The 26,300-nt window shown below is 42.3% G+C and overlaps 1 protein-coding gene across 10 annotated transcripts in view; it reads left to right on the top strand.

The window, feature by feature from the left end:
* Rbms3 (RNA binding motif, single stranded interacting protein) overlaps positions 1 to 26,300 on the top strand; it is a 1,057,168-nt gene that overhangs the window by 993,036 nt on the left and 37,832 nt on the right. For 6 of the 10 annotated variants that reach the window (NM_001172121.1, NM_178660.4, NM_001172124.1 and 3 more), the window contains 2 exons: positions 399 to 509; positions 8,941 to 8,988. In NM_001172121.1, the coding sequence (NP_001165592.1) occupies positions 399 to 509; positions 8,941 to 8,988 (159 nt within the window). The remainder of the gene's footprint in view (positions 1 to 398; positions 510 to 8,940; positions 8,989 to 26,300) is intronic. The other 4 variants (NM_001172126.1, NM_001172122.1, XM_017313253.2 and 1 more) reach the window with 1 other exon arrangement.

Genomic DNA, 26,300 nt, shown 5'->3' with positions numbered 1-26,300 from the left:
AAAAATTTAAATGTAAAAAGTAAACAAACTGAAAATTTTATTCAATACCACGAAAAATTAGAGGATTTATATTACTGTCCCCAATTTTCAATCAAAGAAATATATCAGAACTGTGGGAGAAGGGGTGTATAGGATTTATTTGAAAACCTCCCTAAAGGTAAAAGTCAGGTGTGTTAGACACATTGCACATCAAACATATCTTAGCAAAGGGGATTGCTGGTGCCACAGATTCTACCCGTAAACTGAAAGACACAGACAGGCACCAGATCCTCCAAGTCTGAATTTATTCACTGTTTACCGTGAAAAGCAAACTCACCAAAGGCTGTATTGGCTTTTGATAAAGAACGTTTTCTTCCTCACGGAACGTGTTCTCAGATGGACATTGTATGTGCTTTTAGGGTGCTGTGATCACACCCGCCGTGGACCACCCCATGTCAATGCAGCCAACTAACATCGTGGGTCCCCTGACGCAGCAGATGAACCATCTTTCCCTGGGGACAGCAGGAACGGTGAGTGGAAGAGTTTAGTTTGTCTCCTGGGACTTGAGAAGACGCCATGTTCTCTTTTCCTTAGCATTGCCAGTACACTGCTGCTCTCACAAAGCTGTCGGGTTCAGGCGTGAACAAGCTTGCGTTCAGGTTCAATCCCAGGGAACACTCATTCACACGTGCAAGGAGGAGGGTCCTGTGGCGTTGCCTTTAGACTTGAGACTCTTCTCGTTATGTGGTACAGTGCTCCAAGCGCACCAGAGCTCTTTCTGGAAAGGGACCCTTCTGCCTACTCATGTAGATCTGTCCCTCGTGACCATAGGCGTGGGCTGCTTTCCTTTCCGCAGCTCTTTACCAGTTGACCCACTGTCCTTCCCAGGTCACTGTCCTTCCCAGGTCTTTCACACATAAGAGAGCAGTTCCAACTGCAATCCGTGTAAAGACCTTTTTATGCACCCTCAATGTCTGAAGTAATAGGAAGTCACTGAGAAGTTGGCCCAGTTGAGTGTTTGTTTCTCCTGCGGACGTACTGGCATAGTGACTATTGGAGAGAAGGAATAGAATCTGGCGTGTTTAATCTTTTCTTAAAGTTATGATGCTTTTGACTAGTCTTATTCTCAAAAAGTGTATTGTTCTCATTTGCGTCTCTGTTGCTGTGATAAAACAAGGACCACAAGCATCACGGAGAGGAAAGGGATTATTTGGTTTGCAGGTTACAGTGGATCATCAAAGGAAACTTAAGGGCAGAAACTTAGGGCAGGAACATGGAGGCAGGGATTGAAACAGAGACCATAGAAGAACAATGCTTACTGACTTGCTTGGATAACTTTCTTATATCGCCCAGGCCCGTGTGACTAGGGAATAGCAATGCCCACAGTGTGCAGGGTCTTACTACATTGATTAGTAATTTTAAAATGTCCTGAAGATATGCTTACCGGCCAGTCTGATGGAGGTAAGACATGCCTACAAGCCAGTCTGATGGCAGTTTCTTCTTCCCACTCCCATTGGTGTCAAGTTGATAAACAAGATGAGCTGTCACATGAACTGAAAAAAAAATGCCAGTAGTACATTTGATCTCCATCTATGACGTACTTGAACTCACTGGCAAGGCTTTGTATTTGTTTAAGGAGAAGTCCCTCCAATATTTGCATCTAATACAACCTAGAACACTAAACCTATGCTCAATATCATTAGTGAGTGTGCCAGCAGTCGCACCTTAGCACCTTAGTGTTTAGTATGCACCCTAGTGCAGGTGATCTTGTCTCTTGTAAAGACACGGGGGAAAAGGCATACTTTCTTTTACCTGACATAGGTTAAGCAGTGTAGAAAGACCCCAGGAAAATTGATCAAGAAACCTTGATCTAAATCTGAATTGTACCATTGAGGACATAGTATCTAAGGATCTCAGCCTCCCCCTCTGTAGAGTGAGATCACTCATTTTGACTTGTGAATGCCTTATGCTTCTAACTTTGTGTTTTAAGCCTACGTGTGTGTCCCTTGGATACTGTCTCTATGAGTCTCATGGAGGCACTGCATACTGCTGATATGCCTTATGTGTACTGGCTGTGGATAGAGGACCTATAAAAATGGGTCCCTTTACTCAAAGGATGTAGAGGAAAATCACACACTCCCAAGAAAGACCTTAGGCTTGTCATAAGCTACACACCGGTTCCCCTGCATTGGACCATTGGTGATAAGTGACTTGCCCAAGAGTTGGAGCAGGATAATAGACTTGCATTCTCAGCTAGATTTTAGAAGTCAGCTCTGAGAGCACCCTTAACTTTACACCATGGCTCAGATCATTGTCATTGGAGAGAGAGCTTCAGACTAATATCTGTACAGCTTTTGGTCCAGCGTAAGGATGATCTGTCATCTCTTCATGCCTTCCTACTCAAACAGATTCCAGACACAGGATTGGAAGGCCCAGTGCCTCTCAGATCTCCACAGTAGAGGTCACTCTCTGTCAGGTCCTCCGTCAATTTAGGATGAGTAAGAGTAAAGACAACTTTACTGTGCTAAATGACAATCTTAAGTGCGACCTTTACTTGTAAATATAATGAGGTATAACGGAAATATAAGAAGAAACACTTTATACTTTTTAGCCATTTGACTAAAAGGCAAAGTCATCTACATTGCTAACATTTCAATTTGCCAACTAGTAATGACACAATATGTGCCTGACTCCTTAAAAACACACAAACAAAACAAAACAAAAACAGGAAAAACAGAAAAAGCATCCTCCCAAGAAAACCAAAAACCCTAAAATATAATAAGCTCCAAATGATTGTAGTTCCTAATTAAATAAATAATTTAAAATTGTGTATCTAAGGCTTTTCAACCTGAACGGAATCAGATGGGGTCACCACTTTTCCCAGCTGGCAACTGCCAAAATAATCATGTAATGATTTCCTGTGCACCACGGCCTTGCTCAGCAAGGGGAAGACTGCAGCACATGGACCTTGTTTTCAATGCCAAATGTCCTGTTACTTTTTCCTTGTTTTCACTGTGTGCTTTCACTGCGGCAAGTAAACAGTGCTTAGTAACAGTATGAGCATCGTATAACTTTAGTTGTTGGCAATATGACATTAACATTAGAAATTGGCGACTTGATAAGATTTTTGAGAGAGGAGAGAAGACACATTGTTTTGCTGATTCATTCAAAACTGTAACTGAGCACTCTTGGTGTGTCGAATACAGTCATTTCTTCTGTTAAGCCACCTCCCTCACACCTCATGCCATCATGACTTTCTAAAATTTGCATTTGCTGTGGATTACTCACTTGACTTGTCTACGTCACTTTTCCCACCTAAGTGGACCTATCTCACAGCCCCCTTACCGGCACTAAGGGGTTCCAGTGGACTTAGGCATGGCATCGGGGTCTAAAGCCCAACTTGGCTTTGTGTTGGCTGTGCATGTTTAGGCCACATTCCTTGGCTTCCTAGAGATTAGCTTCTTTTCTTACAAATTGAGAACAGTAATTCTGTGTACATCCCTAGGATGTTATTGAACAGCAGGATACACAGCAGCCCTAATGTACTATGTGATAAGTAGGCACTTATCAAGTGAGCCACCCTTAGCCTCTGATGCAGCCTACCTGGTGCAAGTTCAGGTCACTGTAATAGATGCACCACCCTGTTAAACTAACAATCCAGCACCTTTGCTTGCTCTATCGAGGGGTAGCACTTAATTCTTTAACATGTCCACTGTATTAACTGCTTACATAATATCCCAGGGTTCCAAAGCTAACCTTCTAATCATGTCAATGAATGAACTTGCTGAAGGTAAGAAAATTACCTTGAACAAATGGAATCAAGTACTCTCTGTATTGGCCACATTATACAAATATACATGGCGTTGAAATTATATCTGAGAGGGATTTCCATTTCAATGCAATACCTTTTCCTGGGTGTTGGACACCTAATGGGTGGAGACAGCACCTTCAGCAGCCAGGAATATAAGAACTTTGTGTGTAGAGAGCAGAACCATGACCCATTTGCCATCAGCTTACCCCATGGGCACACAGACCCAGGGTAGTCTTGGTGCCCAATTCCTTTTTAAAATATAAACTGACTGTATTTTGAAGTGAAATATGCATGCATTTAGACATCTGGCCTTGTTTGTCCAGTAAACTCCCCTATTGTGCCTGATTCTCTACACCTTCTCTCTGGCCATTTCTCTGTCCTTCCTTCTACAAGCTCAGATATCACCTCATTACTCAGTCCATACATGCTTTTGTTCATCAATCCTGTCCACGCTCATGGTTTCCCACCCCATCAACCACACTGAAGACTTAAATCGAAGTCTTCAATGCTAGTCTCAGAACATTAAACCTGGTCTCCATGGAGATCTGTCTTCAACATCTCAAAGTCACGACAACTCACATTCATGTCCTGGATGTCCTTGAGTTTCTCCTTCCAGCCCTACCCTTCTCCTCTTCTGTGTTCTTGTACTGTTTTATTTCAAGTCACTACTGTGATGATCCACCGAATAGCCAAACTCTACCCTTGGGACTCAACACATACACTGTCCTTCTTCCTCTCCTCCATACACAATTACTTTAAGTCCCAGGAATTAAATCCTGAACACTTGTCAGACCTACCCTGTCTTCCCCGTTCCTTGGCTTTGTCTGGAGTGTCGTGTGAGTCTCCTAACTGTACCTTCAGCTTTCAGCTTCAAGGGTCTACAGTTCATCCTCTACCCTGCTATCTGAACTATGTGTTAGCCATTTTTTTGTCGGCATGGTAAAACCTCATGACCAAGAGCAACTTACAGAAGGGAGAGCCTGTTTGGCTTAGAGTTCCAAAGAAGGAGCCCATAATGCCAAGGAAGGTGACACAGCTGGTGACAGGAGCAGGAACCAGTGTGATCACATTTCTGTCACACACACACACAGGAAGTTCAGGAAGAGAACAAGAGGTGTGTTGAAGCTATAAAAGCTCAACTCCTGCTTTTAGTGACCTGCTCTCTCCAGGAATGTCCTGGCAATGTCCTGTGTCCTGAAAGCTCAGTAACTCCCTCAAACAGTGTCACCAATTGGGAACTAAATATTCAAATCCCTGAGACTGTAGGAGACATTTCTCATTCAAGCCTCCATCGCTGTATACTGGTGTCTCTCTCCAGCGAGATGGTCTTCAGAGACTTTCAGACATCTGAGCTCTTGGAAATTTTATAAAAAGTGAGGACTGGAACAGAAACGGTCCAGGAACAGATAGGCTCCCAGGGCATAGTACAGTGAGATTTGGGGGATAATTCAGGTTAGGTACTGGTCAGGCTGCAGAACAAAGGAGCTAGAGTAGTACTATCCTGTTCTAAACAGAGATAAAGCCACTAAGCACCCTACTTTCCTTTTTAAGATTGTGACAAAAGGAATCATATTGAACCAAAGCTTCCTTACTTTTTGATCTTTAAAAAGGCAGGTATATCTCATCTCGTGCCACCTCAGATTTTAAAATCATGTCATTAAAAGAATTTCCATCTGTAATTTTCCTCTTCAAAGTGTATTGGTCAATTTGCTACCCAGTTCTAAGCTGGGCTGAATCTCCAGGCTTTAAGCTGAATGAATTGGATACAAACAAGGTACCTATTTTATGTCATGGTTCTAATCTTGGAGGATTTTTTTTCCCACTTCTCCTGCTTTTGTTTATTCTTTTTCACAGAATTCCTTCAATGAAAGAAAAGCCCCATTATCCATAATTTCTTATCGAGTTACTGGGAGCTTTAGCAGAAGCCGCCTGGGACTTGAGTGTGTTTTAAGAACCTCAATATTGCATGACAATCTTGTTTTACAACTTTCTTATCTCTGTTTCATTTGTTCGGCTGCTGGTCACCAGTGGCTTACAATGTCACCAGGCTCTGCTGAAAGAAAGCAAAAGACATTGTTCCGCAGGCTCCTTATCTCCAGTGCAGGTTGCCTTCCTTACCCGAGCCACCTCTGCACTGTGACATCAACTGATTTCTGTGGTGTCAGTATTGCCACGCCCAAAAAAGCGATCCTGGAATTGCAGTCCTGATGAGCCAGCGCTCGCTGTCACTCTCCAGGCACGCCACTTCTCCACTGTTCCAAAAGTCTGATTATTACCAGATGAAAATATGTATTATTCATTTTTCCAACATTAGGTATAAATATCAAAAGTGAGCAGAAGATCTTACATGGAATTATGACTCAGTAAATGGCATCTTAAGCGATAAATAGCTTCATAAATCCTAATGACTACAATTCCTTAAGTGAATGCACAAGGAAAAAAATAGCAGCCGATTACAAACTAATACAAGACAGGAAGTGTAGATGCAAAGGTTGTGATTTTTTAAACAGTTCTTTAATCTTAATGAAACATAACAGTTCTTTACAGGGAAATTTTCTCATGGAAAGAATGAATGAAGAGTTAGGGGCAAGTCTGTTAGGGGTGGAGAGTTATTTACAAATATTAAATCTTTACTTCTAGAAATATGGATCTTGAGTTCGAGTAAATTAATATCATTACCTAAAGGTCTTAATAGAAACACTGTTGAGGTACGAGTGAGTTGGGAGTAAAACAGGGCATAGAAAACTGAATAACATGATTAAAACTATCATTGCTATAATTTTACATATAAGCATACATATAAGTATACACATACATCAGATAAGATAAACAACCCATACATTATTTATAAACACAGAGGAAAGTTAGCTTTGATCTTGCCTTAGACTTGTACAGCATCAGTTAGAAGCAAAGTGTCCAACCAATCACTTCAACACATGTCTCCTGGTTGTAAACTTTCAATTTTGAGAAGCTGGTGGACAGGAAAACTGTAAAATGAAGGAGAAGGACTTTATGTCTCAAAATACTCATGGTATTCTCGACAGTGTTCAGTAGAGACTAGTTAGCCAACCACTATTCCTTCATCCATAGACCTAAGAATAGCCCAGCGTGAAAGCACAGCAGTCCCATACAAGTAAGGAAAGCAATGTTGAGATGCCAAGCCAAAAGCTAGGGCTGGGGACTTGTGCCTGTGGAGCACAGTGTAGTGGTGAGCGATTACTTAGAAAGGAGCTCTGTCAAGAAGCTCAAGTTGTGTGGAATCTGGAGAGGTGCTTCACTGGTTAGGAGCACTTGCTGCTCTTCAGAGGGCCCGAGTTCAGTTCCCAGCACCCACATCAAGTGGCTTACAACTGCCTGCTATCTTCAGCTCTAGGTGATCTGGGGCCCCCTTCTGGCACCCATGGGTACTGCACACACATGCAAATACACACATACATATAGATTAAAACTAAAATCAATCTTAAACAAAAATACTACAAAACAAGTATGTTTATTCTTCACAATGAGATTGGATTTTCTATTTTTATCATTTTGTTTGTGTTCCTCAATTACTTAACAGTAGTCAATATTTACAATGTTAATTTATATGTTTCTATTTATATTGTAATTATCGATATGTACATGTTACAATGTAATATAAAAATGAACTCTTTTTTTCTACGTTTTGAATAGTAACTTGAAGTTTTATGAAAAGGTATCTAGGAACTAAGATCCCTCTTACTAACATCTTTGGAATTGCTATCAAATTGACTCCACTTCACAGTGGGGCTGATAGTCAAGTCAACAGGCGGCTAGTCTATTTCAGGAGACCAGGCCATTTTTGCATCTGAATTCTGAGCAATGCTTGCTTGTTCCTGTCACCAAAGTGCTTTACGATGTTCACAGCCCTCTTCAGCCATGCTATTCCCTCAGAGGAGTGATCGGCATTAAACTAGGAGATATTTTGTGAATAACCTCAAAAGTTATTAAGTGCATAGAAATGTACAGTTGGGGGAGGGGGTCTAAGCTTTTAAAGGGCAATACAGGTCACATGAATGAGATAAGAGTTCACATATTACAGCTGATGCCTTAATCTTTTTGAAAAGCTGGGAGTAGGCTCAATGTTTTCAGGTCTTAGAAGACCAGATACAACTGCAGGTTCTACACCACTTTCATGGCTAAGGGATAGTTAGGAATGGGAAAATAGATAAGAGGGTTCCAGAGGGGGGCCAGATGGGGCTATAGGATGTGGGTAGACATGAGAGAGAGGGCTATAGGGTGTGGGTGAACATGAAAGAGAGGGCTATAGGGTGTGGGTGAACATGGCAGAAGTTACATGTACATATACTGAAATGCAATAAACCCATCATCATGTATAGTTGCTCTATTCTAATAAAAACCTACAGAGAAGATCATGACTGAGCAGCAAGAGTTGAAGCTTCTTTGTCATTTTTAAAGTAGCTGGTTGTTCTCCAGTGTCCCTCCCCCACTGGACTCCCCACATCCCCAGGTTTGCAATGGCGACTTGTAGTTTAGCGTCTCTCTACATTTTGCTACCTCCAATGTTACAACACTTTGAAAAATAACCATCCATCCTCTGTTTCATGAGATCTAGCCTTGGCTAGCCTTCACAAGCGTTGGTAGCTATACACAAGGTTCCTGATGCTGGCACAGAGAGTGTTCTGTGCTCTGCCCCTGGTCAGGATTATGATTTTTAAAAAATGGGATCTTGGGCTTTACACTACATTTAATCCATATGGTGTGAGAACATGCAGAATTTTTATTAATTTCCTTTAAAGTTACTTATTTTATTCTCCATTGCTTCCACACTTGGGTGCCCTCCAGACAGGCTGTCTCATAAAACTATTAAAACATCTGGGGAGAGCAAGAGCCTCCCATGATTCCCAAAAGGAGCAACCAAACAGACCGAGAGGAAGATGGTGATGCTCTGAGACCAAGGGGTTCCCTGTAGCATGCACAACCTGCTGATACTGGAGATTAAGAATCAACTGTCCTCTAGAGTCACAGTGCCTGGAGTGCTTACAGAAAGGGGGTGGGGGCAGGTGGCTGTGGGGCGCGCACTGGGCCCTGCCAACCTGTAAAGCTAAGTCTCTGATTTTATTTCCTTTGGACTTCATTGCAATCTCTCTCATGCTCTTTTTCATTCCAAGATTCAATCCCAAGACAGAATTATGGTACTTCACCAGCTGTTATGTCAGGTAGGAAAATCTCATTCCTTTCAGACCTAATTGGACGGGAGAGATGGAACTTGCCTGGTTTTCTCCAAAACTCTCCAAAGCAGCGATTCTCAATAATGGTGGGCACGAGAAGCTGGCATTTCGTTTTGGCAAGGGGAGGGGTGTGTGGTTACAAGTCTGTTTCCTAGGACAATCTGGCTTTATGTCTAGAAAATAAATACACTGTCTTTAAAATAAAAGTAAGATCTCTGAGAATGCTTTGCCTATAAAAGATATGCAGAAAGTTTAGTCAATGTTCTGTATATCAGTGGGTCTCACAGTTTGACAAGGTCATCAGAATTTCTGACAAGCGGGAGAAAGATTTGACATTTGTCAAAAAAAGATCACATATTAATAAAATGAAAGATTGAGAAACGCTGCTTTAGAGACCAGAATTCCTCAGAAGTCAGAGTTTTCCCTTGTGCTTGCTTGGCTCCTAGGACAGGACCTGATATGTGTATTCAAAAAAAAAAAATTTGTTGAATGAATCAAAACTTCAATTCTTTTCTAAGACATTGTATTTGGGATATCAAAAGTGACACTTCTGATATTCCATTTTCGCAGCAAGGTAGCAGAAGTTGCTTTGAGGATACAGGAGAGTCTTCAGCATTCAATTGGCAACATTTAATTTGATTTGTAAATGTTAATGGTGCAATTTGGAGCTGAGCGTATGTGCATAAAGAAGTTGGTGCTTTTTTTAAAAAAAACCTTTTGGAATACATAGATACTTCGCTTGCATCTTAACTTTCACTTTTGCTTTGTTGAAAGATGAAAATGAACACAACCATAAAAAAAAAACAGTTGATTTTTGTTAATTTATTTTAACTAATTGAAGAATAGTGGCAAGCATGGAGAACTTGGAACTTTGAGTCTTTGGCATGTTTGGTGGTTAAAGATATTCATTCAGATGGAACCAAGAAGGTCTTTGCAAAGAGCACATGAAACCTGGTTCAGGAAATGTGCAAAAGAACCCAGGGGGCAATTGAGGCTGGCAGCCAGAAGATGGCTTTCAGTGAAGAGTAGCCCACTGAAGGCCCCTTTAGCAATACAGCATCTAAGGGTACTGCATCCTCCTGTCATGCATCTCTTCAGTTATCCTCATGGTTGTACTCATCTCAGAGCTGTATGATTTTCCTGACTGAAGAGCAAAGAGTTGGCTTCCAGCTAGACATTGCTTTGGTACTCTTGGTCTCCATGGATTGCCATTCATTAAAATGTCATGTGCCTGCCATTTTAATGTGTCTTTTGCATTTAAAACACGTGACTCTGTAGAGGAGACTTGGTTTGTCATGTATAGCTTTTGCTTTCTTTAAACCTTGGCCTCTTTGCTTGACAAAAGGCTTATACTCTTCATAATTAACCAGTACTCATAATAACAAATAACCCCTCAACCAAGTATCCTCTCATTTAAAAAAACATAATGAATTTTGGCCTTGGTGGTACACACCCTTAATCCAGGAATTCAAGAGGCAGAGAGATAGGCACATCTCAATAAACTCGAGGCCAGCCTAGTCTACAGGGTGACTTCTAGGCAGCTACATGGTGAGACTGTGTGTGTGTGTGTTTGTGTGTGTATGTGATAATAAATATAGCAAGATATTCACATACCCCCCCACATGCACACACACAAACCCATCACATCACATCACATCACATCACATCACATCACATCACATCACATCACAATGAAAATTGCAAGCTGGTGGTTGGAAGTGTTTATGCTTACGGGTTCCCCTCTATACTAATCAATACTAATCAATATTGGCAGAAAATAATGCCTTGCTTTGGGATTTCCCATATGATTCCACTAAAACTGTCAAACAGATAAATAACTTGTTAAATATGATACCTTAAAAGAAACTTAAGCATATAAGTGTGTTTTTGTGGAATAGGAAATAAAACCATATAGGATAATTAAATTCCAAGATATGGGGCTTATGAGTTGTCTCAGTCCTTAGAGTACTTACAGAAGGCCTTGAGTTCACATTAATGTGCAGCACGCACATTATAAAAGCCAGATGCACAGTAATGTCATGATTGGGGAGACAGAGACCAGCCTGTCTAGCCAAAAAGATGAGCCCCAGACTAATGTGATAGCCTACCTCAATAAAATATGTGGATGGATCCCGAGGAATGATATCCAAAGTTGACCTCTCCTTATTCCCATATACAAGTGAATTCATGCATATCTGTACCTGTACACATGTGCACACACCTAAACATGGAGCCCCCGACCACACACACACACGAAAATCCAATATGATCTGTGGTCAATAAAAGATATATTAAGTTGCCACCCTTGGAGTACGAAGGAAGGGACCAAAAGGGAGCATATGGAAAACTGCACTTGGAGCCATTTTACACTTTGTTCATCCTTACAGGATTTGGATGGTGGTTGGACATATTGCGCAGTTGTCCTCTCATTAGGCTTATGCCCAAGTAGAGATAGATACACTTGGAACAAATGGTTGTTAACTGGCTTGTAGACAATTTGATTGGCTTTTGTACAACTGAGTATCTTTTGTCCAACCATTGATCATATTAGGGAAGCAAACTGAGTCTGATTAAGGTAATAACTCTTTTTCAAATATCCCAATGTATCAAATCAAGCAATTTAGTTAATTAGCTTTTGCCAATATGCAAGCCAATCAAATTGCTTTACTACACTAGAGTTCAAGATATTAATTTAATTATTCATGGAGATATAATCTAACCTATTCTTGTTCAATTAATATTTCAAACCTTCCCAGTCTATGTCTGGGTGGTAGGTACTATGCTAAGATTGCAGATGCAAATGAGAATAGAAAGCCCATCCTCAGTAAAAAAAAATCAACAGCATAGTCAAGTTTATCTTGCTGTTTATTGTGATTATTATTTGTAATGATATAAATGTTATAGAGGAACAAGAATGTAGAAAGAAGTTTTGAGATACAAATGAATAAAATGCATTTGGAGAAGGATTGGTAATGTTGAAAAGGACTTTTCCAGATAGACTACAGTGGGAGGTCTACTAGGCATACAGCACAAGGTATGTCAGCTCTTAGAATGGGGAACAGGGTGAGGATATTGAATGGGAACCAGTCATTTGAGATTTGAGGGCAAAATACAGCTTTGACATACATCAGAGTGAGGTCTGTGTGATTCTCATTTTGAGTAAGAATTCTTTGTTTAGTCATGTGTCATTTGTTTCCGTTGTTGTTGTTTGGTTGGTTGTTTTGTTTTTTTATCTAATCTCAGTTCGTAACATACTATGTGTTAGCTCATGTTCAGTGATGGGAATAGAACTTCTCATTAGGATAAAAAGATATTGGTTATGAACATCTTACTACAACAATGTAAATACAACTACTTGTTCAATTACTAAGGAAACAGCTCAAGTTCAGAAGCTAATTGTATCAGTTTTTGGTGGTGGACACTTGGGAAAACTCCCAAACTTCCTGTAGTTCATTACTTGTCTGGGGAAATACTGATCACATGACGTGGTTGTGAGCATTGATTATGTTAAGCTCTTCACTATGCTTAGAACAGATCCTGGCATAAACTATGTATTCAGATAATGTTTGCTACAGTCACACTAATCATTATTGTCACAATAGGTTATGCTGGTACAAGAAGGAACAATGGACATGAACTAGCGGAGATCAGAGAATGTCTCCAGGAAAAGAATTCTCTAAACATAGAAGCAAAGACACATGGGAATTAACTAGGTAAAAAACAAACAAACAAACAAAGAAGCAAACAATAGAGCTGAGAGTTACAGACCAAGGAACCAACTTGTCCTTGGGCTTGCATGAGCAGAGGATGGAACCATGCAGCTGCATGCCGATGGCTTAGCAGAACACAGAGACACAGAGAGAGATGGGGAGGAAGGAAATTAGCTTAACAGGTTGGCTGGCTGTAGCAGCATTGTCAGGCATGGAACCTTGAGCTCTATCCTGACGACAATGGAAATGTCATTGAGAATTGGAGAATGACAGATGCCATGCCTATAGGATGGAGAATGTCTGGAAAATGGGCAAACAAACAAAACTAAACACCGCAACCCTAAAAAAACAAAACAAAACAAAACAAAAAAAAAAACAGAAGGGGCCAAATGCACTGAAGAATCTAGGGAAGACATCATGGTGGCATGTCATCACATTCTGAGAATGACCCTGACATTACTAATGAGTTTGTCATAAGTGAAGGGTTAAGAATACCCTGGATATTATAATCAATTGAGTATCAGGATAGACATCAAATTAAGGAAGCATTGGTCTTTAACTCCCACAGCTCAGTGCCCACCATTCCACTGTTCAGGAGCTAAACTGAGGTAGGATCACATTGATGGGGAGAAGGCTGATTTCTCTGCTGAGTGTGTTGACTTTAAGATGCCTACACACACGACAGAGGGGAGACTGATCACTGTTTCCATGTGTTTGTCTATCTTAGCCACTATCTTTATATGGTGGTGGAGTTTGGAGTTACCATCATGGGATTTAGCCCCATTACCAGGATGAATGGGCTTTGAGGCAGGACAAGTCGGCAGAACCCTGGAAATAAGCATAAGAGCAGGAAATGGAGCCACAAACACACAATAAGGCACCATGAACATACAATACTGCCAGGTACGAGGGACTCACTTACTCACGTAATAGATGAAAGCAAACCAGAAGAGGATGTCTCAAATATGTCATGAGCAAGACACTACATCTCTCTTTATTAAATATGATCCCTAGAGAGGTTGGAGGTGGCTCTGCAGCTAAGAGCACTTGATGTTCTTTGCAGAGGACCTGGGTTCAGTTCCTAGAACCTTTGTCAGGCACCTTACACTACCTGTAACTTCAGGGGATCTACTGGCCTCTACAGGTAAGTTCACACCCACACCCACACACACACACACATACACACACACACACACACACACACACACACACACACACACATGCAGAGTGAAGTTGATAGTGGCATTTGGGAAATGGTAGGAAGAGTGAACTCATGTAAGTCATGGGCAGATGCAGCAACTGAAAGCAATGCCACAGGATTGAATCTAATGACAAAGAGGATCTGCAGAAATGGAGCATGCAATCGATCACGTGTTGATATTTTAAGATGGAATCTCTCTAATGTGATGGGGAGAAAGGGGGAAGACAACAGTAAAAGGTGTATCTAAGAGGAGATGAATAAGAAGAAGGTCCTCAAGAAAGCCATATTTGTATTGGACATGAAGAAAGGGTGTCCTGTGTGCATGCAGGAAGAGGAAGCCACTCTTCGATTCTATGTGACGTTCTAAGTGATAACTGATAGTCTTTAGGAGATGCAATGGGAGGATTCAGGCAGAAGAGAAACTAAGAAAAATATGGAGTGGGAAGGATGGCAGCAGAACAAAAAGAGGTCGAAGGGCAGTTCATTCAAAGCTATAAATGGTGGGCGATTCTTGTGACAATTTAAAAAATTATTAGTGTGTGTGTGTGCATGTATGTGTGTGCATGTGTGCATGTACATGAGTGTGTGTGTGTGTGTGTGTGCCACAGAATAAATGTGGTGACCAGCTGATACCTTAAAGGATTCAGTTCTTTCCTGTTATTGTGGATTTCAAAGAACAAACTCTGGTCATCCGTCTTGTGAGGCAAAGACTTTCACCCACTAAGCCATATTGCTAGTCCAGGAAATTTGATTTTGCTTGCTATAATGATCAACCACCAAGGAAGCAGATTAATCATTTCTGGAGATGTCCGGCCTGGAGTAAGAAAACAGGCAAAGTGCGCTGATGGTTTGGGTAAGGAAAGAGCCAAACCACAAATGGGTCTGAGGAAGACTTTGAAGAACAGACAAAAGATAATAGGAGGTAGATCGAAGGAAAGACAACTCGGGCATGCTGCGATCTGTGGAGTGGTGAGAACCAAAATAATCGAATTTGAGGAGGTTGGCCTTGAACTATTTTTGATAATGTACCTGGTCATGCAGTTGGGTAGCCGTGGTGGACTTGGGTAACTGAGGGAAAACAGGCAACGTGAACATAAACAACTATGAGGGATATGCTTACCCATGCAGGCTTGGTTTGGTTTGTCTTGGTTCCTGTCATTAATAAGCTGTTCAAGACCACGTATAGCTTTGATGGGAGAGGTCTAGGGTAAATATTTATGTTTCAGCAGTGAATATGTAGTTTAAAAATAATTATCCAGGAAGAGATGTCAAGGCAAGAGTGGCGGTGTCCTAAGAGAGTGGCTGACGCTGGGGATCGCATGTCTCCGAAGGATTCCACTGCTGTCCACTGTCCTCACTCACTGCTCAGTGACGCCATCCCAGGTCATCTCAATTAGAAGACGGATGACTACAGCCACACACCCTTAAGACAGTCTGCCTTTTATTTGTCTACTTTTGAGGTTATAATTTAATTCAAAACATTTCTTTCTCCCCCTTCCTCCCTGTTAATCCTCTCATAGACCCTCCTCCCTGCTCTCCTTCAAATCGTGGTCTCTTCTTTTCACTAATTGTAAGCTTTCGGGACTGACAGCTGGCCACTGGACAGCCAATTGGTGTACTCTTTCCAGGGGAAGACCACCACTTTACTTAGTTGCCTGTAATTCTTTGTGTAGTATTGAGGCCTTTTGGGCTTTTCCCATTCAGTTTGGCGTGCCCATTGTTGTCATCCTGATCAGCTCCTGTTTGGGTGGTCAAGTTACCAAGATGCTATAGGTGTAGCCTCTGATAAGACTAAGCAACACAATCGCAGGACAAACTCCCCAGTCCTCTGGCTCTTAGAGTACTTCCACTCCCTCCTCCCCATGAGTTTCCTTTTTGAAAGAACTTTTAGGGAGAATATGTAAATGAGTTTCATTTTCTTCGGGGACACTGGTTGAATCAAAATGAAAAGGAAGACTGTGTCCACAAAGGAAGGGGAGAGTCAGAGTCCTTCCTCCTCTGCCAGGACACCTGTGGCTCTGCATTTAAACCTGAAACTTGGGAAGGGGAAGGCAGTGGGGAAAAGCAGAGAATGGGAGCAACATGTGCTTGGTCTCTGCCATAGACTTTCATAGATGATCTGAAACGAACGGAATGGGTAAGGATCAGTATCCAGGGAGTTTTCACAGAAAAGCATCCGCAAGTCCTAACACATCAGCCAAATGTGAGGCGTTGATGTTGGATTTCTGCACATGGAGTTATGTAGAACACAAGAGGACCACTGCTGTAGCAGGGGCTGGTGGACAGGCTTGTTACAGCAGCACTTGGGAATTCAAGGTCAGACTGCTCCATGGAGACAGTTAGAAGCCAGCCTGGTTCAGGCAGGCAGTTAGAGGTCGACCTGCTTCATGCAGTTAGAGGCCAGCCTGAGCTGCATCGTGGAACTTAGTCTCCCTGCCTTCACCCCAAATCATACTAAAGAAAACAGATGGCAAAGCACTACACAGCTGGCTTCGCAGTTTCTGCTAGCTACTGACACACACATGCATGAGAGTAGACTCCTTAGGCACAGACATTGAGACTTAGCTGAAGCGGAGAGCTTTATGCTGCGCCTCCACCCCCACCCCCCACTCCCGCGCCTTGGGTGAGAATTATTTTTGAAGACTCCCCATATCATTTGCAGGCTGGCAGATAGTGTTGAAGTGTCTTCAAAGAAGAAAGCTGTTTCTCAAGCTCCCAGCAGCGTGTGTTCTCCTGGATCTCATGAGCTAATTCCAAATGACTTCCAACTCATCCCTTAATTAAAAATTAGGTCCATTAGTAGTTCCAATTAGCAACAATTAACCATTAAATTGTGTTTACTGTAAGAGACCCGACACAGTTATAAGTGTTCCCACAAGCCACCCTTAGAAGTCAGTTTCCTCTCTCCCCTTGAACATGGTGTGCTTCTTCGATGGCGGGAAGGGCATTTCTTGAACTGAGCTGTCTCTTTTCTCTAAGTTGTCATGAAGAGGATTGCGCTCCACTTGGTTATGCATCCAGCAGATCTGTGCAGGCTCTCTGTGTTGCTGGGAAGAAGCAGGATGGGACAGGACTGAATTTGCTCATTGTCTTTAAAGAGGGAAGAGTCTAACAGAGACTAGGCTCCAGAGAGGGGCACATGGTCCATTGGGTGACAGAGCTCCTGAGTTGTCTGCCCAGCAGACTGCAAATTAAATATAATATTTTACAAGAATTAGACACATAGGTATATGCACACTAAGTCTTCTTGTCCCTTGGGGTGCATTTGGGGAATATTGTTTTCAGTGACCTAGTCAAGTGACATCCTCTAAAGAAAGATTAAGCCAATAAACTCATCTTAGACATGAAGATCATTGGTATTCAGCTCAGTTGGTTTGTTTTTTTGTCTATTTGTTTGTGTGTGGGGGGGTGTTGATTTTTGTGGGGCTGTATATATTTGTGCTGGCTCAGATGCATGAGAGTAGGTAGGTATGTATGTATGTATGTAGGTATGTATGTATCTGTGTATATGTGTATGTGTGTGTGTGTATATATGTGTGTATGTGAGTGTGTGGGTGTGTGTGTATGTAGAAGCAAAGTCGATGACAGTGTCTTCTTTGATGGCTCCCCTGTCTACTGGGATTGCGAGTGGTCATCACTCCTACCTAGACCCAGAAATTGTAACTCTCATCCTCACACTTATAAAGCAAGTGCTTTACCCACTGGCACTCAGTGGTTTTGTACCAGTCCCATTGGGGATATACTAGGAGGTGCAAAGTCATACACTTGATTTTAGTGCCCAGCAAGATGTATCTCTGAAAGTCCACACGGTAGAGCCTCCTCGGCACCAGATGTCTTTCCCTTGGCAGCATGGATGGATCACGCAGATGAAGGCAGACGTAGCTGTGTTCCTTTAGGCTTCGCTTCCAGAATCTGCAGAAAGTGGCTCAGTTGGTATAGTGCTTACCATGCAAACAAGGGGATCTGAGTTCATTCCCCAGAACTGATGTAATAAAGCCAGGCATGGTTGTGTGCATTTGTAATCTCAGCACTGAGGTGGTAGAAACTTGTGGGTCCTTGAGACTCAATATAGCAGCCAGCCGAGCTGAATAATAAGTAAAGTTCAGATGCACTGAAAGAAAGCAACTCGCACATCGTGGAAGCATCCTGAGGAAAGACAGCTCTGAGGCTGACTTCTGGCCTACACACATGTGCACAATACACACACATACACACACATGCACATACACATGACTTCTGGCCTACACACATGTACACAACATACACACACATGCACATACACCACATGCACATACACATGACTTCTGGCCTATACACATGTACACAATACACAACACACAGACACATGTATATAACACACACATATGTACACAACACATAAACCCAGACACACACACAACACACAGACACACACACACAACACACAGACACAAACACAGAACAGGCACACATGTATACAGTACACAGACACAAAGTTACACACATGCACACAAGACATAGACACAGACACACATGTATACAACACACTTATATACAAGCACATAACACATAGACACAAAACCATATACACAACATATAGACACACACCGGTACACAAGACATAGATACAGACATACATACTCACACTCAAACACACACAGATGTAGATATACACACTCGTACATATACAAACAGAAACACACTCACATATACACACACACACTCAGACACTTCATTTATTATTTCAGCACACTTTGTTTATTATCACAAAGGCAGTCTACTCACCAGGTTCGGCCTACATGCTGTAATTTGCCCACCCCATCCTCATCAGTGTATTTTCATAGTACCTGATGCTAAGTGCTGTCCCTGACATCGTTCATAAGACAGGAAGTAACATTATTAAAAACCAACATCTTTTTCCAGAGTGGCAGAGACTATGACATCTGGAGAGACATTTCTTAAACTGGTTCTACCACTACTAGTTATGTCTTACCCAGGCATAGCTACTTCTCTGAGTGTTGAAGGTACCCTAAGGGAGTAGGTAGGTTAACTGTGTCTTATTTAAAACAAACCCCTTTGTAGAGTGAGTCCAAGACTGATGGAGATCTGGCTGTCTTCTGTGTAGCAGTCAAAGTTAAGTGCGCCTTGGGGACATAGTAGACAAGTGGGTATATAGGCAGCACCACACAGAGGTTGTATAGTGGAGTCCTTCAGCAAGCAGGAAGTACTGACTTGAAGTATAAGATAGCAGCTGAGGTATCACCTACCATGCTGGTCAGAGCTAGCTCACTTTGACACTACATTCCAATGATATATACCTACAGAAAGGCACAGACCACACAAGAGGCAACAGAGGAAAATAAGGCTTTCAAAGCAAAAATAGATTCGGAAACGAGCAGGCAACCTGTGCATGGGCTACATATCTGGTGTGGAAAGCACACAACTCCATTTTTAATCAACAGTATAAACTGGGCACCTGGGGCTCGGTGAGAGACTCCAGCTGTGAATCAACTGTGAGGTAATCCTTGCTGTAGGCAGTCTGGAGACACAAGATACTGTAGCGATGCCACTAACAGACACCTTAGCATTTCTCTAGACTCCATGGAAAATTAGTTTATCACAAAACAACATGCCAGAAACATCTGATGGTAGGTCCCTGTTGCAAGGCTCTCTGTGTGTAAATATGGAGTCTCTTAACTCTTCTTACAGAAGTGCAAGGTGCTGTCAGCATTTTTAAATGCAGCTCACTCCCTTGACACATAATACCAGAAGTCATTGTCTATACTTGTACTCTATGTCCCTTGTTCAAAGAAGAAATGAATCACCAGAGTCCAGGAGGCTCAGCATGTGTCTCTCACTACAGGAATGCAGATTTCTTTTGTATCCACTGTGGAGAGTGAAGAACCTTATCTGGTTCTCTGTGTATGTGAGACCGTTGAAAGTAGATAGGCTATGTTGGCTGTTTACTTTCTTCCTCCTAATGTTTGTGACTTTGAGTTATGCTTTGTTTTTGTTTGGTTTTAAGACATAAGAGTCTTGCTATGTAGCTCAGGTTGGCCTTGAATCCTCCTGACTCTTATATCTAGGATCTCAGGCATGCACTCACATTTCCTGTGTGTTTTCTGTTTTTATTTTGTGCTTTATATTATATAACCCTTAATTTTACAAACTTCTAATAGCTTCACCATGGAAGTATGAAGACTAACTCCTATTTAAAAAATACATGGAAAAGGTGGCTAATATATACTAATCAGTGGTGGAATGCTGGCCTAGCATGTTCAAGGCACCAGGATTAATTCTCAAACTGTGCACGCAACACACACACACACACACACACACACACACTCTCACACACACACAAACACACACACACACACACACTCACACACACACACACTCTCTCACACACACACACTCACACACACACACACATACACACACACACATACACACACATACACACACACATACACACACACACATACACACACACATACACACACACACATACACACACACACTCTCACACACACACTCACACACACACACACACATACACACACACACATACACACACATACACACACACATACACACACACATACACACACATACACACACACATATACACACACACACATACACACACACACACATACACACACACACATACACACACACACACACATACACACACACACACACATACACACACACACACATACACACACACACATACACACACACACACACATACACACACACACACACACACACACACACACACACACACAACCAGGAGGAAATGAAAAGAGGCAAGAGAAGCTTGGTGCTGCCAAAGCTCTGGGAGAAGGCATGGGAACCTCAGCCTTGGTGATGTCTTCATGCTGTGAAAATTCTATAACACTCAATGGTGTTGGCCCCCCACATCCATGTAGCTATAAATGGGAAAGCATGTGGTATTAAACACAGAAACAAAAGTATGTAGACTTAAGAGGTTGCACACGATTCCAGGCCCCACTCTTTCATAATTAATTCTCAAAAGTTCATAACACTTTCTTCATCTTGCTTCTCCTGGCTTTAAGTGTAAGTAAAAGCCCAGGATACACAACAATGAGAGAAGTCACGGACATGCCAGGCAAAGTGCCTGGGGAGATGACCAGTTTGTAAAAGGTGACACATAATTGAGACTTCCTTCCCTACATTCAGGCTCCGGGTATCGAGGAGATCCAAACTGAAAAGCAAAGTGGAACTGTAGAATTGCTTCTGACACACAAGCAGAAGAAATACTACAGCAGTTAATTCCGTATTTTTTCTCTTGTTAGAATTGTTGTGGTATTACTAGCTGAGTTACATAATGAATAAGTTCTAAACGTTATAAATATGAAAAATAATATAATGCACAGCAGTAAACAGCTGACGAAATGGTAACTATTTATTATTCTGAGGACTAAAACATGTACATGGGAAGAATCTAGAGATAAGAACACACTTGCCTTGCCGTGTGTGGTTTTAATTGCTAGTACGGAAACTTTTTGAAATTTTGCTTAGTAAATAACACAGTTTACTAAATTATTAATAGTGGTTTACAAATGTGTATGACATTAAGGAAATACTTTATTTTATTTTCCTTTAATCTTCGAGATTACAATGTAATTACATTTCTCCCTTTGCTTCCCTCCCTCCAAACACTCCCCACTCACCCCTCCCCAGCTCTCCTTTAAAGTCAAGGCCTCTTTTCTCATCAATGCGTATATGTCTATATGCACATGATCCTAAATATAGTGTGTTTGGTCCACGTAACGTTACCGTTGGTATCAAGAACAAGTGGCAGAATTAATGTGACCGCAACCGTGAAAACGGGGGTGATGGGGACTGTGGCACATCCATCGCTGGCAGTGTGGACAGATGGATGTCCCCAGTCCTCACCGCCCCACTCCTCACCCTCCCTCTTAGCAGCCTCTGAAAGTACTGTGTCTCCTTTTAGCTGCAGCTTACATTTTCTGAGCATTTACCGTCACTGTTAAGTTTTATGTGACTTCATTAGATCCCCACCAGAAGGTCATTGCCTCGAACCAGCTGGCTGCTGCTTTGGGTGTTTTTCATATTGGAATCTAATTTCAAGTGATCTCTTTCCATCTTGGCAGGCAGTTAGAAGCATCTAGAGGCCTCCCAAATCAATTAATGTGAGACTCTCAGTCTACGGTGGGTTTTGGAATTGACATAAGACACTTAAAATTGGGCTTCTTCATACTACACTTTAAGTAGCATATTGATGTTATGTCTCACTTCTGCATGATAACTATAGATACACACACATATATTCTATTGTTATGTGCATTTTTTTCAGTTTTCGGCTTAAACCAATGTTGCTTGCAACAATTTGTTTCTTTGAGATGTATTCCACATTATACAGCTATCAGAATCAAGGAAATCTCCTTCCCAAGTCCATAGCTGCCTGAGTTCCTGCTTACACTGCCTTCTTTCAGACGGCCCTGATGTGTTCAATCTGACCACGTGGGATTTATTGGGCCACTCCAACTTTCCACTTAGGAGCATTCATTGTGCTTTTCCTTTGATTAAATATTGATGGGCGAGCCATCAGCCAACTCACCTTCACACTACACACCGAAGCCACAACCACTCCAGTCATCCCCTTACAAACGGGAACAAAGCCCTGAACAGATTGTAAACCATTGGCGTCCTTTGTTCTGTCTGCGGTGGCCATACCTTCGGCTGGCACCGAAGCCATGACAGCTGCCCAGTGATGGGTGGCAAACTGCTGCAAGGCACACTTTGATCACTCCACATACCTGCTCCGAGCCCAGAACCTGCCCAGGAGCCTCATCTGCCAGGGAAAACATGAGACTCCAGATTTGGGAAACTGGAGTTTTATTCATAAATGAAACAATTGCTTTGACAAATTAAATGTGGAAGGTCAGGGCTTCGGATGGGAAATTAGATTTCAATGTGAAAGATACCCAAAGCAACAGGCAGCTGTTTAGAGACAGTGACCTTCTGGTGGATGTCTGTAGTTAAAAGCATGTATTGTTCTTCCAGAGGACAAAATGCCAGATCCCAGCACCCACATCAGGTGGCTCACAACCCCTTGTAACTGCAGCTCCCTCTTTTGGCTCCCGAGGACACCTGTGCTTATGTGCATTCACCTCTACCCCCACAAAAAAACCATAAACCTTAAAATCTTAAATTATGACTATCCAGAGTCATGGGAAAAACATTCACATATTTCAGATATTTGGTGGGGGAGTGGAAATCTACAAACCAAGGACTAGGGACCAACTGCTGCCAAGCATGTAGGTTCATTCTTTAGGGGAAGGAGGAAGGGTGTCCATCAGTGTCCCAGGGATGCCGAAAGAGCACATCTTGGATGCAACTTGGGAAGGCTTAAGGACATGACAGCTGGGGAAGCACTGGGCCTGAACAGGGGATGAAAGGCATTTCCTGCCTGTTCCTTCCTTCATCGACCTTATCCAGCAGACCAGAGGGGTGAGGCAGGCCATCCTTGTCTTTGACAGGGGACCAGTGGTCATTGGCACATCTCCGGAAAGGGCAGTTTGTACGTGCACAGGAAATACTTGTCCATGTTTTGTAGCACTCACTCACCAAGAGGCCTGGGCTGATGAGTGTGATTAACCTTTGAAAATTGTCTAATCGGACCTATTATGAACTCGCAAAGAGCCGCAGCTGACTAAAGGCCATTGGAAAACTTCCTGTGAATTCTTCCCATGCTTCAAGGACAATTATAACATTGCCCGAAAAATCATATCCAAATGCCGAGTGGCCTGACAAAGGATAAATAGACACACTAAATAAGCCAAGAAAGTGTTTCATGCCTTGCACACACACGCGCGCACACTCGAGGGACACATAGATTTGCATGCACAGGGAGCACACCCTGAGAGTGCCTTATGCTTTGCATCTAATGGCATAATCAGGTATAACAGAGTGTCTGTGTCCCCCTACAGAACAGTTCTTTATAGTTCAGTGGGGCCTCTCATCCATATGTATGCCCCTTCCCTGATTTCTAAACTTTGTGATCTTTTCAAGTCCCAAATGCGAGGCCTGTCATTTTTTTTTTGTTCATAACGTAACCATCTTATCTCCTCCTTTAGGAAAGATGGGTGACTTATCCTCGCTTCCTTATCATTTCCAGGCTCTGCTTATTCATTTTTTACCTTCTTTCTATCCTGTTTTATCAAACTACACCACACCTCCCCTTTTAAATCAGTTTGGACTTCCTTCCATTTTTGTTGTTGCCTTGTGTGTTTGGTTGAGACAAAGATTTGCTATTTTGCCTAGGGTGTCTCAAATTCACAATCTTCCCGTCTTGGCTTCCTGAATGATGAGATAAAAGGCATGCGACATAATGTTAGCTCCTCAGTGTTCTTAATCTCATCTGTCTTGTACTGTTTTTTTTTTTTTTTTTTTTACTGACTTACAGAATAAATTAGCCTCTACCCTGTGTGCCCCGCTTCAGGACATTCTTGCTTATGGGTGCTTTCCCTGTGCCTGACGTCATGGGTAGGTACCCCCCACCCTCCATTTCCCAAGGGACTGCTATTGGGGTACTTTGAATTGTGTCATTCTGTTTCTCTGTAGTGTCTGCCATCTGCTTCCTATCCTTGAGCTGCCACCAACATGACTCTGGTTAGCTGTCTGTCTTCTGCTGGAATGGCCATACCAGTGTTTTCAGTAACTTCCTGCGCATTCCCAGCCCACCCTTCCACCCTTCGCCTTCCACCCTCACAATTTCAGTCTACTTCAGTCTCCTCTGCAAACTTCCTTGGGGCTTTGGAGAGTCTCTGTAGAGGTTACTTCTCCATGCTAAGGGTTTTAAAGTTACCATAACCTTGCTTTAGGATGATGAGGGTGTTTGGCAGCAATGTGAAGCAGGGCTCTCCTTTCTATGGAAGAACTACATGGTTTACTATTCGCCTAAGCTGGAGTTGAGAAAAATCTCTCAGAATCGTTTCTTCTACGGCATTATGCTTCAAATCTCAGAAATGAAAAGACATCAGTGCCTACAGGGACTTTCTTGTTCATGTATATCCCAACACATGGCATGTTTGCACCCAGTTGAGGTCATTCTACACACTAACCCTCCCTTCCCTTTTACTCTTATTGCTGCAGTTCTTTTCTGGGTTGGCACAGGGCCCTTTCTCCCACACTTATTCTTCACACAGATCTGGAATGCATTTTTGAGATTAATATTTTGAAGTAATTTATGCACAAAGATGTGGTTCTAATTAACATTAGTAAATGACTGTCCCTATCAACTGGTTCCTGTTGAGAAGTTGAAAGCATGCCAAATTTTTATAAGCTACTGTGATTTTCTCTTATAGCAAACTTCAACTTGGAATTGGTACATACCAGAGATGTATGTACCTAGTGTTCTAGCTTCATTCTGTTGCCATGAGAAATGCCATGACCTAGAAGTGACTAACAGGGGAGAAAGAGTTTATTTCAGCTTTTGGATTATAATCCATCCGTTGAGGGAAGTTGGGGTAGGAACTGAAGCAGGAACTTGAAGCAGAAACCACAGGGGAAATGCTGCTTGCTGGGTCACTCACAGTTTCATGCTTACCTAGCTTTCTTATATAGCCTAGAACCACCTGCCCAGGGGATGGTGCCACCCACAGTGGGCCGGACCCTTCTGTATCAATTAACAATTAAGACACTCCCCAAAGACATGTTCACAGGGGAATCCAACCTGGGCACTTCTTCAATCCAGGCTTTCTCAGAAGACTCAAGACTGTGTCAGGCTGACATTTAAGGCTAATTAAGACAGCCTAAAAGACAGTGTTCCAGTGTGGTGGCTAAACATGTCATGTGTTTGCACCACAGGCTACAATGCAATTATTGCCCTGTGGTTTCTGAGTTCAGATTTAACATTTTTCTCAGCATAACATTTTTTTCCCAAAGTTAGTCCCCAAATAAAGGTCCGTAGGTGTTGGAGAGTTCACACGGGTTAGTTTCAGTCCATCCCACCTTCACTCATTGAAGAATATTTGTTCAATGCCTGTTTCAATGCGTGGTGGAAACGCACAGGTCTTTGAAAGGGGTAGCATAGAAGCTTCTTACAAATGAGCTTCTTGAAAAGCTCTTCCACTTCAGCTTCTCTGCCTCATGTAGCTATCAGACCTGTGGCTAAGGGGAGTAGGCGTGAGACAGGAGCGATTATTAGGCATCCTCCCTCTGTGAGGATTCTAAATTGTGTTAGGCTGAGAAGTGTGTGTTACCTAGACTGCAACAACCCACCAACCTCCCCAAACACAGATGAAGCAGGCCTTGGCATGGTGTTGAGCTGCCCTGTGTGAAGGGCACCCCGATAATACCCTTGGGACCTTGCTTTGCTTAAGACTGCTGGTTATCACACCACAGTCTGCTCC

The sequence above is a fragment of the Mus musculus genome, chromosome 9 (genome assembly GCF_000001635.26).
Source record: "Mus musculus strain C57BL/6J chromosome 9, GRCm38.p6 C57BL/6J".
NCBI lineage: Eukaryota > Metazoa > Chordata > Mammalia > Rodentia > Muridae > Mus > Mus musculus.
This window is presented reverse-complemented; position numbering and strand designations above follow the sequence as displayed.